The 15,869-nt window shown below is 40.0% G+C and overlaps 1 protein-coding gene across 1 annotated transcript in view; it reads right to left on the bottom strand.

Annotated features, from left to right (window-relative positions):
• The window catches only part of MAMDC2 (MAM domain containing 2), a 151,000-nt gene that overhangs the window by 23,627 nt on the left and 111,504 nt on the right, over nucleotides 1–15,869 (bottom strand). Inside the window, exons 8-10 of the mRNA XM_073670206.1 lie at nucleotides 9,942–10,088; nucleotides 5,426–5,691; nucleotides 3,128–3,221 (exon numbers count right to left, since the gene is read on the bottom strand). Coding sequence (XP_073526307.1) covers nucleotides 3,128–3,221; nucleotides 5,426–5,691; nucleotides 9,942–10,088 — 507 coding nt within the window. The remainder of the gene's footprint in view (nucleotides 1–3,127; nucleotides 3,222–5,425; nucleotides 5,692–9,941; nucleotides 10,089–15,869) is intronic.

The following is a 15,869-nucleotide window of genomic DNA, read 5'->3' as shown; positions in this document are numbered from 1 at the left end:
TGTATTCATGTACAAATGGTGATTCTGGTTCTGTATTCATGTACTAATGGTGCTTCTGGTGCTGTATGCATGTACTGTTGGTTGGCTCTGGTGATGAATTCATGTACTGATGGTGGTTCTGGCCTCTGTAGATGAGGTCATTCTTTGTTTGTCAGAAATAACCATAATAAAGAAAAATGAGCTGCACTCACCAGTCTTTAAAAGCAGTATCTTTATTCCATAAGAATAAAAAGTCCGGCAAGCAGGGAGAGCGGGGAAGAAAAAAGCAGACAACAGCTGTTTCGCGTGAAGACGCTTCTACAGGTCTGTGTTACCACAGACCCGTAGAAGCGTCTTCACGCGAAACAGCTGTTGTCTGCTTTTTTCTTCCCCGCTCTCCATGCTTGCCAGACTTTTTATTCTTATGGAATAAAGATACTGCTTTTAAAGACTGGTGAGTGCAGCTCATTTTTCTTTCTTATGGTTATTTTGGACTGTTTAAACTTTCATTGTACATGTTCAGCTTTGCACTGACTATTGCAGCTGCTTGCAGGTGGTGCAGGTTTTTCACTTTCCTTGCTGTAAGACTTAGTTTGTCAGACTTGACAACAGATTATTATAGAGTCAGAGTGCTGTCCGTTTCACATATGGACAACATAAAGACTGAAAATTCAGCCATCTGACCCAGGCCATATATGTCAGTTGAAAAAGTGTTTCACTAAAGCTCCCATGCACTTTAGATAGCTGTCAGCTTAACAATGGTTTGGCTCGCAGTTATCTTACCCAACTCTCCCATACACAGGAGCACTTTTTCGGTTGAGAACTTCTGCGTTTCTATGAGAGAGCCACTGTCAGATATCTCTGGCAGAGGTAAATCTCTTAGAAAACAAAAATATCTGCAGTCCGAAATCAGATATGTTGGATCCTCATCTCTCTCAATAATCAACTTTCTGGGCCCCCATACACATTAGACTGTTGGCCAAACTTGTATATCGGCTGGTTCTGCTGCCATTTGTCTAATGTATAGAGGTCTTAATTACTATCTAAGGTGTATGAGCACTTTTAGCCTGATTTACGGGTAGGGGCATTACCATTTAGACTCTAAATGGTAATGCCCCTACTTGTAAATCAGGCTAACAGTGCTCATACACCTTAGATAGCAATTAAATTTTAGAGTGTCTAGGGCAGCATGAATGCCAATAACGGCCCTACCTGTGTTTACTCAGCAATCGTGCACACTGCAGTCATAATACATGTAAAGTGATATGAGTAAAATATGACAGCAGATGTGTCAAACACTTGTTTGTGATGGCATAAGAACAATAAGTATAGTCAATTCACAGCAAAGGGATATTGTACAGTACATACCATGTAACAGTTTATGTATGATTCATAGTGATGTCACAGAACAGGCGATCCTCACAGTTATATTACAGCAAAGTAATAATGCACATAGTGATGACAATGTACAGGAATCACACGTACTTGAATAAAGTAAAAGGTTGCAAAAAGTACAAGACTAATGCTTTTAGCGACTTAGCACAGAAACAAATCTTAACCAGGTCTTCAGAGCCATCTCTATCTGTTAGAGTTCATCAAGGAGACGCTACACATCAATGTAGGAGCTGAGCTGTAGTTTTCTGCACTGGACACTACACAGTGGACAGAGCTGTGCTGCTCTCGCTCCATTCACTGTTTACACCTAGTTCTCTCCAGTGCTAAAAATAGCTGATTGGTGAGGGTGCCAGGTGTTAGACTCCCATATATCTGATATAGATGGCCTATCCTAAGGATAAGTCATAAATATCAAAGCTTGGATAACCACATTTATAGAGTTTATTTGCTGATCATTGGGGACACAACTGCTGGGACACCCAGCGATACCAAGATCAGGGCTCTGGAACCTCGAAACTAGGGCTCTACAGCCTCATCTTGACCTTCACTTCATTCAGTGTCTATGGGAATACCAGCAAGTGTAGCACTCCGCTTCTTCGGCATTTCCGTAAACAATTAATGGAACCTTGGCCAAGCATGCGCACTTTTGCTCCATTTAGAAAGAGCAATTATTCTGTCTTCATCATTGTGCATTGGTCTGTGTAACATGCCGTTAAACAAGCGGCAAACTACTGCCTTGCAGTTGGTTGGCGTTCATTACTGGTGCATGATGGGCCAAAATTGGAACATCTAATGCACCATTATTATAAGCATAATGCACAATTGGGGCCCACAACAATCATACATTTATCACTGACAGGTGATAAATATTGTTTGTATAAACAGATAAAGTAGCAGTCCTGAGATTCAGCACAATTTTGTGGCAGTGTTTAGGGAGGCACAAACTAATCTGATATTGTTTCTATTTTCTGCACTATTTATCCTTGGGTTGCCATTTACACAAGATCATTATCACTTCATCAGTGTTCCAGCTCTACATTTGGTGATAAGACATAGCTTGCAGTTAGTATATCCAAAAAATCCAAATCAATTTGCAGTTTCTGAAGCTGGCAACTTTGATGAACTTATCCTCTGCAGCATAAATTTTTTATCCAAAAATTATTACTCATCCACCAGAACTTTTTACAGATAGCAGCATGTATATGAGGAGCAAACATTTGCTGACATCCACCAAAGCGACTTTCTTCAATCAGACTGCAAGGCTGATTAAATATTATTAATCACTTCAGTTTCCACTACTGCAAATGACAATGTACGTTACATCCCTCCAGCTGGTGACTGGTATAGTAATCTCCAGTATGTCAGCAGCTGTTTGGATATGGAAACTTGATCCTTAAAGCTCTCAAAAGACAGTCCTCATGCTAATATTGCCTCTAGAGACAGCTTGGAAATCAAAGTGGAGGTATGATGTTCATATACTTCAGCATTTGTTATTTGAAAGCTTGTGTGGTCGAGTGCTTCATGGCTGAGCTGATTTTTTTCTTTTCTGTGGATATCGTAGCTGTTACCTAAGCTGCTGTGGTAGGGTATACATTGACAAAGTTTGAAAAGTCATTTCCAAAGACAATTCCTAAGGGAAAGTCACTACAGTCTTCAATATGATCCTTGTTATTACTAGTAACTCTATATGGGGGTCACATGCTTGATCTTATATTCCTTATACCAGTGGGTATACAATACATGTACGTCTTACCAGCTATCTGACAGTTTCCAATATTTACTGAGACGTCATCAAGTGCTGCAAGGCCACAGTCCCAAAAACTTTTACACCAACTGACAAATACTACCTGGGAAGAGAAATTGAGACACAAAGTCATTCAGGTTACAAACAATGTTACATTCACTTTGAAAGACAAGGGCACTCCCGTCATCTGGAGAAAAAAAAGGGTTCAATCTTGATAGGAGACAAAGCTGGTTTACATTAATAACTACAGTATTAATCTGTGGCACAGCCTTCCTCAGGAAAGGTCCCGGCGAGACACGCCTATGGTCACTGCGGGAACTGACTATGCTGTATTTTTCGGACTATAGGACACCCCTTTCTATAAGGGCTCATTGAGACATCTGATTTTCTCGTACAAATGCTATACGTGTTTTCAACAGATAGAACGCATACCTGTGATAGTCTATGGGGCCATTCACATATTCGTGATTTTTTAGTGGAAAATCGAGGCGATATGTCCGATTTTGATCCAAGGGTCGGATCAATATTGGCAGTGCAAGTCAATGGGTCCATGAAAAAAATCAAACCGCACTCGGATGACATCCTAGTGCAGTCTGATTTTTCATGGACTGTTCGAATGGAGAAGGTGGAGAAACTTTTTTATTTCTCCACGTACGAGAAAAACGGATGACACTCGGACCACACTCTAATCAAAGTCTGATCAGAATAAATCATTATGTTTTTCTTGTACATGGAAAAATCGGATGTGCGAATGAGCCCTAATATGCAAGTAAGGTTTACATAACAGAAAATGGTAAAAACACATTTCCTACTTTACTTTCCGGTGTAAAGAAGTGGAGGGGTTAATAGCACTAATGCAGAATAGGGAGGTAATAGAATTATTGTTGCTGTTTCTGTGCAGCGTGTGCACATTATATACACACATGCTGCAGCGTACATATATCAACAACTTTACTGCATACAAAGTACACACAAACTCAGCTCTGCTGCATATACACACATAACTGTGCTACACACATACAGCTCTGCTACATCAAGACACACAGCTCGACTACATCAAGACCCAGAGCTTAGCGACATCAACACTCAGCTCAGCTTTATCAACACACTCAGCATAGCTATATCAACAAACTCAGCTCAGCTACAACACACTCAGCTCAGATGCATCATCAAAGAGCATACACATCAAAACACACACATAGCTCAACTACATCATCAAAACATGGACATATCTCAGCTACATCATCAAAACATGCACATATGTCAGCTACATCATCAAAACAGAAACACACACTGTGCAGGTATGTGACTGATCACATAACCTGAAAAGATTCTTCTGCTAGCAACCAGCATCTGCAGCATCCCTGCAGGTTTAGAAATGTGCAAGCTGTGGTAGCTTCCTCTCCAGCCCTGCACCAATCAGATTCATCAATGTCGAGCAAGAGGAGATCGAGCTGTGCCATTGCATAGATCTCTCGGTGATCAGGAAGAATGCTTTTTCAGGGGTTTCCTCGATAATATAAAGCTGCCTCCAGACTATAAGATAACACGCTATTTAACCAGAATTTTTAGCAAGAAACATGGTAAATACTTATGTACATGTTTAAAGTTCTTGTTCTGAATATTGATCCAGTTGATTGATCAGGAAGGGTAGCCTGGATCATGCATTATAGTTGTAGCTATACCCCACATCCTTTTGTGTTTCCCATGCCTCGGTTGAACTTGATGGACATGTGTCTTTTTTCAACCATACTAATTATGCAATTATTTAATCCTTTCTTGTCTAGCAGCCGAACCCTCATTAAGTTCACATTTATGTCCCCTTAGAAGCTCTAAGTAAGTTAAAAGGGTACTCTGGGGAGATAAAAACATTTTGTACTGTCGCTGCCCTCATAAACTATAAAGATGAGATGCCCTGTGCACTTTTATTATCTTTAGAACACTTGTAATTCAGTGTGACAGCAGCTGCTCCTCACTGCTCCCCCCTCCCATCTGGGACATTACATCACACACCAGTGTTAGCTCCCCCCTGTGAGCAACAGCCAGTCTGAGAAGAAGGGCCGTGGACATGCCCCTTGTTCTCTGCAGAGAAACAGTGATTATCAGACTGGCTGATAGTAACAGCATGGAGCTCCACACTGCTGTAATGTCCCAGATGAGAGGGGTGAGCAGTAAAGAGCAGCTCCTGTCACACCAGCCCCCTGATAATGTCTCCCAGTATATAATACTGCCATGCAAGGGTTAATCATTTAATACAAAGTACAGCTATGCATAATCTTCCCAAGTTATTGTGTAAATATTCTATACCTGGCAGGTCATAGGTTTATTTATGTTGATTTCAGCTTGAAGCCAGACACTTTTGGGTGACTCTCGCACAAACCAGATCTTTTCTTGAACAACTTGGTTCTCTTCAAAGATGTAAATAGCCAAAGAGTCACTCACTTTTGAAAACCCATAGAGGGTATAAAAAAATCGTAGGCAATATTGCATATTTCCTGGCAGGGATGGACCATAGAGGCGTCCAACATATCCGGATTGAGAGGAAAACCTTGTGTTTGCCAACATGAAATGACCTGAAAATAATACAGACAGTTGTCACACCACCTACAAAAACTATTTATTTTCCTCCTAGTTAGAATTTTCATTAGGGGTTGTTGTAGTCTATTTTGTTGCAAATACTAAAAGGAGTTATCCACCACAGCACAACTACTTAACCTAGGATGCAACATAGATAATAAAAAAAAACTCTATATAGTACTGGTCAAAAGACCCACCTGTCCATGTAATGTTTTTTCGTGATCTTATTGGATTGTGCACATTGTAGATGCAGACTGAGGACAGCAAAACCAAGAAGGAACACATATAAAAATACGTATTAAAGAAACATGTGAAACATACCAGAATATGTTAAACCTTAGATTTCTCAAATTACCCCCTCTTTACTCTGGTGACAGCTTTACACACCCTTGGCATTCTCTCAAGCAGCTTAATCAAGTAGTTCCCAAGAATGGCTTTCCAGCAGTCTTGAAGAAGTTCCAGTGGTGCTGAGCACTTGTTGCTGGCTTTGCTCTCATTTTACATTGCAGCTCATCACAAACCATCCCAACTGGGTTAAGGTTGGGTGATTGTGTAGGCCATGTCATCCAACGCAGTACTCCATCCCTCTCCTTCTTGGTCACATAGCCCTGAATATGTTTGGGGTCACTGTCCTGTTGCAACACAAAAATGGTTCCACTATGTACATACCAGATGAGATGGCAGTTCAAAGGAGAATGCTGTGGTAGCCATTCTAGGTAAGTGTGCCTTGAGTTTGGAATAAATCACTAACAGTGTCACAAGCAAAGCACCCATACACTATCCCAACTCTTCATCAATGCATGATGGTGAGAAGCACACATATAGAAACCATCCGCTCACCTTTACTGCATCTCACAAAGACATGGCGGTGGATACCAAAAATCTTACATTTTATCTCATTAGACCACATTAAAGATTTTCCCTGATCTAATGTCCAGTCAGTGTTTTACTTGGCCCAAACAAGTCTCCTCTTCTTGTTAACAGTCCTGAGTAGTGTCTTCTTTTCAGCTATTTGACCATTAAGGCCTGCTTCTGGCAGTCTCCTTTGGATAGTTGATGTTGATATGTGTCTGCTACTTGATGCCTGTGCATCATGTATGAGGGCCATTATCTGAGGTGCTGTCAATTCGCAGTTTCTGAAGCTGGCAACTTTGATGAACTTATCCTCTGCAGCATAAATAATTCTTGATCTTCCTCTACTGGAGTGGTCCTTATGAGAACCAGTTTCATCATAGCAATTGATGGTTTTCATGAATGCTCTTAAGGATACCTTCAAGGTTCTAGCAATTTTCCAGATTGACTGACCTCGGTCTTAAAGTAATGATGGACTGTCATATCTCTTTACTTATTTCAGTGCTTCTTGCAATATTCTGGCTAAGAACAGTTGTGGAATAGGGCTCAGCACTGTATGGAACTGTGTACCAACACTGCCTCTGCAAAACACACTTGATGGTCACAAATACTTTCTGAAGGCTGGTGATTCTATGAATGAACTCTTGACAAGACATACCTCTTAAATGGCAGGCATTCCAGGTGACTACTTGATGTAGCTGCTTGAGAGAATCTCAAAGATGTGTAAAGATGTCAATACAATAAAAGGGAATCTAAGGTTTAATACACATTCTGATCTGTTTCATTCGTGTTTCTTTACTCCTTGTTTCCATATGTGTTTCTCTTTTTGTTTTGCTGCCTTCAGTCTAAATCTAAACTTTTGACGAGCACTGTACATATCTACCGAACTGGCACTGTTCCTCCTATTTTATTCCGGCTGCTTTCATGATTATGACAATTTTTGTTTCGTTTTTTAAATCCATCATACGGTTCCAGAGATATGCTAATTTTTATGGTGCTTACCAAGGGGGTATTGCTTATAAGATTCTTTGTTAGTGTGTCTTTAGCTTATTCTGAAACGTCCCCTTGGTAAAGACCATATATATTAGCACCATATATGGTAAAATGGTTCTTAAATGTACAACTGTATGGCAGATTTAGAAAAAAGAAAAAACAACTGAATACTCAAAGGAGCAGAGAGCAGTAGGAGGAAAATAAGAGCAAAAACTGTCCATTTTTGACTTGGTGACAGGACCTCTTTGACTTCTCAGGTTACCATAAATAGCACATTTATAGTAATATAAGTCACTTGCGCGTTCCAAAAATATAATGATTACAAATAAACTACGAAATAAGATCTATTGCTCATGATCTGCAGATGAGTTTCCAGTATCCATTTAATATTTTATGTGGATGCATGCCGATTGCAAACTATGCCAAAAATGTTATTTATTTCAGCTTTGGAGCACAGAGACCACTATCGATAACCACACATGTGAGACTGAGTGTTTAAAGATTAGCTTTTCTTTACCATTGGTCATCTTTATAGTGCATATATATATACATATATACACATACACTGTGTGCACAATTATTAGGCTAGTAAGTATTTTGTCCACATCATCATTTTTTATGCATATATTCCAACTCCAAGCTGCATAAACTTGAATGCTTATTAGATGAAGAAGATCAGGTGATGTGTATTTATGTAATGAGGGAGGATTTGGCCTAAGGATACAACACCCTTTATCAAGGTGTGCAGAAATATTAGGCAGCTTGTTTTCTTCAGACAAAATGGCCCAAAAAAGAGATTTAACTGACTCTGAAAACCAGAACCATCAAATGTTTTGTTGCAAATAGTAAAAAAAAGTGTTGGAAAAAAAAAGACATAACGGCCATAACATAAAGACTTAACGGCCAAAGATTTGAGAAGATTCAAACGTGAAGAGACCAGGAACCCATTATCCTTCAGTGCTGTCATATTCCAGGACAGCAACCTCCCTGGAGAGCCCAGCAGTACAAGGTGTTCAATGCTCAGAGACATGGCCAAGGTAAGGGAGGCTGAAATCTGACCACCACCAAATAAGACACATAATTTAAAAGGCCGAGAACTATCTGTAGAAAGATTTTTCAAAGGTTTTATGGACTGATGAGATGAGAGTGACTCTTGATGAACCATATGGATGGGCCTGTGGCTGCATCAGTAACAGTCACATACCTCCACTTCGACTCAGATGTCAGTAAGGTGGAGATGGGGTACAGCTAGGGGCTGGTATTATTAAAAATAAGCTACTTGAACCTTTTAGGGTTGAAGATGGACTCAAAATCAACTCCTAAACCTTCTGCCAGTTTTTAGAAGACACTTTCTTCAAGAAGGTACAGGAAAAATTCTGCATCTTTCAAGAAAATCTTGTTTATTAGGTAGGACAATGATCCATCAAATGCATTGAAGTCTCCACTGCTTGGCTACCAGTAAAGGCCTTACAGATGAAAGAATAATGGCATAGCCCCCTTCCTCACCTGTCCTAAACTCTATTGAATACTTGTGTGCCCTTCTAAAATGGGAGATTTACACTAAAGGAAAACAGTACACCTCTCTAAACAGCGTCTGGGAAGTCTAGGTTGGTGCTGTCCAAAAAGTTGATCGTCAACAGATTAAGAAATTGGTCTACTCCATAGATGGAAGTCTTTTGACTGCTATTAAGAAGAATGGTGGCTATATTCGTAACTGATATTTTTACAAATGTCAGAAATGTATTTTTGTACATGAGTTGTGAGTTGTTTGGTTATTATTCATCAATTACAGATGAAAATAAATAATTGAGATTTAGTTGCATAACAATTCTGCACACTAATAGTTTCCCAATAATTCACACATAGATATTCTCCTAAGAAAGAAAAAAACTCACTTTTACTTTCTTAAATATTCAGGGTTCATTTTTGGGATTGACTGGGAAATTTAAGCTTGCAATAGCTTTACACTTCTATAATACTTTATACTTAGTATTCCAAAGCATGTAATGGCAGGATATGCAGATACCTATGACAGATGTGTTTGCCATCGACAGAGGAAGCCCCCATCTTTTGTTGAGCACCACTGTTGGTATTAGTTATGGCACCTAAGGGATTAAACAGAGTGATGAGAGGTATCTCTCATCACAGTCATTACAGCAGGAGCCAGGCTGTCAATCATAGACTTGACTCGCACTGTGGATAGCACTGGCATAATAAACAACGTTGTACATCATGGTGTCGTAAGGTATTAAACATATCTCTACATAGACCTTGACGCTATTTTCTTGACACATAACTCACTACATTTGTGTAAGTAAAAAAAAACAAGTTCAAAAACTAGTCACAATGAAACACAATAAATAGATCACATTACTCGCTGAACGGGTTTTTCATAATGTACCCAGTCCGGTGGTATGGTCTCCCATTCTATAGATATTGGGCTTCACTTTTACCCGGCTCCAACCAAAACTGTCTTTATCATCTTGATGAAACCTGCAGAGATCATTCTCAAAGTCACAGCCAGCTTCTTGTGCATTGAATACTGCCCCTATAAAAATACATAATTTAGATCTCAGAAGGAATGTTGTAAAACATCACATATAGTGTCATTCTTTATTCAGAACACAGCTACCGTTCTTAAAGGGTAATCGTACTTTCAAGTATTTTTTCAGAATAAATTGCCCTGTGTAACTACTTGTAAATAACAGTATTTCTGACCTTTACATGATTTTTTTTCCCTTCTGCAGACTCTATCTCTAATTTGCAATCCATTCTAAGCTTGTGGGTGGAGACTAGCATACTCTCACATACACAGCACTTCGCTCAGAGATGGATTTCTGCTCTTCATTCCATTCTTAGAACTCAAGAAAAAAGCAGCAGCATCGAGGAAACTACTGCATACAGCAGCTCCGATCAGTCTAGATATGAATCCAGCTCTGGGTGAGGTAAAATACTTGTTAGAAGGCTCAGCATGATTTTTCTGTGTCTTCCTCGGCTTGTTTTCTCTCCTTGTTCCTCCGCCTTCATACAGTATAATGGGTTTTGTCATATTACACCACAGTGAGCAAGCAGTCCATCTTGTCTGAGCAAGATAGATTTGAGCTGTTCTTTTCTGAGTGGCAGACAATTTCAAGAGGCAGGGGGGAGAAGATGAAGTGGTTTTATAAGTGGGGAAGGAAGCAGATTTCACTGATAAGATATATTACAGAGTTTCTTAGTTATTCACCTGTACTATTGATTTATGCAAAGTTTGTTGAAACTACAGTTCTATTTTAAAGAATGAAACGGTGACAGATAAAGGTGTTGATGTCATTCCACATGTTCCTGGTTACTTTCTGATTTTGCAAAGAATAAACATCAAAGGGAAAGTGAGTGCAATACAACATCAGGAATTAATATTTTTAACATTGAACGGCTTTTTCAATTATACTATACAATTCTAATCTACTATTTTATATAATTTAATTAGAATCCTCTCTTATTCGATCACATGTATTTTTAAGCAATTCTGCATTAATCTATCGTGTTACGGAAATAGAGCAAGGTGAATATTAAATATAAGAAGAGTATATGCAGTTCTGGTTATTGTGGGCTATTACTGTGATTAATGCAGTTATTGCCTTCAATAAGGGTTTATCGACAGACATATGTTAAGGGGATTGAATACAATATATTGCTGTCCATCTAGATAGTTTATAACAGCCTGAATTTTATATGTGCTACTTAGCAATTTTCAAGCATAGGATTATGCTTGGAAGTGGTTTAGCATGACTTATAGACTATACACTTCATACCTGTTAAAGGGTTCATGTTTGTCAGACTCTCCTTGAGCTTCTTTCTTTAGATTAATAAGCTCTCGGATGTACATCTCATCAGGAAATAGTATTAAAGGGGTTATCCTGTCAAATAATATTAATAACTTATCCTTAGGATAGGTCATCAATAACGGATCTATGGGTTTTTAACACCCCCAGCAATCAGCTGTTATTTGTTCCAATAGCAGCAGATGTAAACTCGTGGATTGAACTGCAAAGTGCAGCTCAATTCATTGTGTAGTGGCAGCTGCTGGGTACTACAGTACAGCTCCTATCAAAAGAAGAGAACAAATTCTGCAGTACTTGGTAGCGGTGACTACACATTGAATAGAGCTGCAGCTATTGTTCCATATGTTTACTGTGACAAAGTCACAGGTAAAGTGCTGGAGGGGAGATATGTTTCCCTGAGGCTATTAGCTTCAGTGAATTAAAACCGTTAAGTTTCCTCCAGCATGTTATTTGCTGAGAGGGGTTAATCCACCATTTGTAAAAGGGCGTGTTTTTATGAGAACAACCATAGAGCGGGCGGGAGGTCATTCACTATATCTCCACCCCAGGGTGTGGTCTGGGGTTTAAATACTCGGCCAACTGAGGCCTTAGTTGTTCAGTAGGTCTGGAGGGAGGAACTCCAGAGCTGTATGTGTGGTGCTAGCCTGAACCACGTGGAGTTGCTGAACTCTGAGCAGGCAGATCCTTGCTATCACAGAGACTGTGCTTTTGTGTTACCACTTAGCTTTCTTTTTCCTGTTTTGCCCAAAGGGCCGTGTATTCTTTTATGGACTCAGTGTTGGTTTATGCTGTATTTTAATAAACCAACCAGAGGTTTTAAAGAGACAGCGTACCCGTGTCTACCTCCGTGTGCAGCTGAGTGAGCGGTCTACCACATTGTATACAGTGGCTTTCCGAGCAAACAACAGCTGATTGTAGGGGTAGCATGTGTTGAGCCCCCAGTGATCAGCTATTGATGAATTACCCTGAAAAACATCAATATTAACCGGACAAACCCTTTAAGTGATTTGTCTCATGGTATGTTTTATGCTACGTCTAAAAGACAAGTCCTCTGCATTATATCAAACATGACAAAATAAAGGAAGATTACTTTTATCTGTTTTCCTTTAATTCATGCAGAATTTTTCTACAATTTGCTTTCAGTAAGTCATCTCTATAGCAGAAGAGACACAGAGATGGATTACAGGACATGAGATGTATCTCAAATCTTGCTCTACTGTCTGTCAAATGACATACCAGAGAGGCAGGTTTTAAGTTCAGTGCAGGCAAACCACTAAACAATGGCAGGCTCATGGGAAGAGAGGGCAATGAAGTTACAGCACCTATAGTACTGGTAGAGTGTTAATGAAAAGAGGCCACACTCTTAGGGCTCATTCACACTGTCATATCTTCTCTCATGTGAGCGAATTTGGCCGATTATGCTAATGAAAATTGGCTCAAACTCTGTCAGTGTCAGTGCACTCTGCCCCCGATTCTCTCGCAAGAGTGAATTGCAGCCCAGGTGAGTAGAAGATGGAGAAAGTAATTTCTCCATTGACTCTGCGCGAGTACATCGGATGTTTCAGTCTCACTCATACACTTGAACGGGTGAGTGTGATCCGATTATCGGATGCACTGGCAGCATGCTGCGATTATTTTCTCATGCCGAATCGGATAATCGAATAATCACAGACCCATAGTACAACATTGGGCCGAGTGCTATCCGATAAAACATAGCACTTGGCCATTTTATATGCAGTGTGAACGAGCCCTTAAAAAGTGAATAGCAAGTTAGAGAGCCTGATAGTCAGGACAGTTTCTGGGCACATTAGACTGATCTGTGAACAAAACAAGTTTAAACTTGTTGTTTGGGATAAGGTGCTGCGAGATTAAAGGGTTATTCCCATCTTCATAGATGAATATTATCAGGTATGTATTTTAATACTAAATCACTTTTGCAATTTACAGCTTATTATTTGTGGCTGCAATTGAGATGCTAACAGTTTTCTTTATAGTTTGTTGCCTAGGAGACCGACCACTGCTGTCTAGCTTGTAAGCACTCCGCTGAAGTTGGCTGGTAATGAGGTAACAGTCCACTCCAGCCATTCTTATCATCTTAAAAACATCGCTTACTGTATCATTAGGGAAGAGCTTGTAAGCACTACAATGTCTAGCAGCGGTAATCGGCCTCCAAGGCAACAAAAAATAGAAAAGTGTTAATATCTCAAGAACGAATTAAAACTTTAATAAGCAGTAAATTACAAAACTGCTCATATCTACAAGCACTATCCAATAATACCCATTTATGATTATTATTTAAGCTTCTACTCTGATTTTGAGTGAAATGACAGGTACGTGGTGATTTATTATAATTTCAGGGGAAAATGTTCTTTATTCTTTTAACATTTTACAGTGAAGGCATATCTATTCTTATAGATTGGATTTGTTTCCTTGGCTGTATTAGGTTGTTATGGAAAGAACTTGGCTGTCCACATGACCTAACAATGAGATCAGTTAGTTTCCATGCCAAATGTACAATTATCTGCCAAAACCTAATAAGCCCTGAGGAAAAAGTTTTTTTGGAAGATGCAACAGACTGTCTAGATATTGTATACAGTACATGGTTACATAAAGTATCCCTCGTGGTCTGATTACATAATCGTTGTTATTGAGGCGGCATATATCATGCAGTGCATGCATCTCTGAGAACGTGCACCACAGTACTATTCCTAACCGGCCTGCAGACATGCATTGATTTAGCTTGCGATTTGTGATGAAAGGCATGTTGCCATGGGATGCCGTTATCATTGCACTCTACGGTCAGAAAACACAAGAAGTGTCGTACTTTATTTTGTAATATAAACTTTGTTTCCACCTAATTAATAAATTAACTAATTATTTTTTGTAAATGTAATTATCAAATTCATTCTGGTTGGCAGGACTATGTCCAAAGCCATATATCAGTTCAATGTTTAGAGATGAGCGAATCAATTCATAGGAAACTGATCCATGCGGGAGCCATGCTACCTGCCGGCTTTCCCAGCTTTTCTTCTAATTAGCCGGCCTCGCGTGTCGTCTTGTGTGCGTCACACCAGGATGCTAATGTAAGAAGAGCCGGGATGCCAGCAGGTACAAAGCATTTTGCAGGGCTCCTGTCCGATCAGGGCTATTTGCTCATCTCTAATACTGTGTATTGGGTACGGAAAGTATTCAGACCCCTTTAAATTTTTCACTCTTTGTTTCATTGCAGCCATTTGGTAAATTCTAAAAAGTTCATTTTTTTCTCATTAATGTACACTCTGCACCCCATTTTGACTGAAAAAAAAACAGAAATGTAGAAATTTTTTAAAAAAGAAAAACTGAAATATCACATGGTCATAAGTATTCAGACCTTTTGCTCAGTATTGAGTAGAAGCACCCTTTTGAGCTAGTACAGCCATGAGTCTTCTTGGGAATGATGCAACAAGTTTTTCACACCTGGATTTGGGGATCCTCTGCCATTCTTCCTTGCAGATCCTCTCCAGTTCCGTCAGGTTGGATGGTGGACAGCCATTTTCAGGACTCTGGCTGGGCCAGTCAAGAATGGTCACAGAGTTGTTCTGAAGCCACTCCTTTGTTATTTTAGCTGTGTGCTTAGGGTCATTGTCTTGATGGAAGGTGAACCCTCGGCCAAGTCTGAGGTCCAGAGCACTCTGCAAGAGGTTTCCATCCAGGATATCTCTGTACTTGGCTGATATCATGTTTCCTTCACTTGCAACCAGTCATCCTGTCCCTGCAGCTGAAAAACACCCCCATAGGATGATGCTGCCACCACCATGTTTCACTGTTGGGATTGTATTGGGCAGGTGAAGAGCCTTGCCTGGTTTTCTCCACACATACCGCTTAGAATTATCACCAAAAAGTTCTACCTTCATCTCATCAGACCATAGAATCTTATTTCTCATAGTCTGGGAGTCCTTCATGTGTTTTTGAGCAAACGCTATGCGGGCTTTCATATGTCTTGCACTGAGGAGAGGCTTCCGTCAGGCCACTCCGCCATAAAGGCCTGACTGGTGGAGGGCTGCAGTGATAGTTGACTTTGTGGAACTTTCTCCCATCTCCCTACTGCATCTCTGGAGCTCAGCCACAGTGATCTTGGGGTTTTTCTTTACCTCTCTCACCAAGGCTCTTCTCCCACGATTGCTCAGTTTGGCTGGACGTTCAGGTCTAGGAAGACTTCTGGTGGTCCCAAACTTCTTCCATTTAAGGATTATGGAGGCCACTGTGCTCTTAGGAACCTTGAGTACTGCAGAAATTCTTTTGTAACCTTGACCAGATCTGTGCCTTGCCACAATTCTGTCTCTGAGCTCCTTGGGCAGTTCCTTTGAGCTCATGATTCTCATTTGGTCTGACATGCCCTGTGAGGTCTTATATAGACAGGTGTGTGCCTTTCCAAATCAATTCCTATTAGTTTAATTAAACACAGCTGGACTCCAATGAAGGAGTAGAACCATCTCAAGGGGGATCACAAGGAAATGGACAGCATG

This window comes from Phyllobates terribilis, unplaced genomic scaffold (genome assembly GCF_046119375.1).
Source record: "Phyllobates terribilis strain yellow unplaced genomic scaffold, ASM4611937v1 Scaffold_1__5_contigs__length_1240528914, whole genome shotgun sequence".
NCBI lineage: Eukaryota > Metazoa > Chordata > Amphibia > Anura > Dendrobatidae > Phyllobates > Phyllobates terribilis.
Note: the sequence above shows the minus strand (reverse complement) of the source record. Positions and strands in the feature narration are given on the sequence as shown.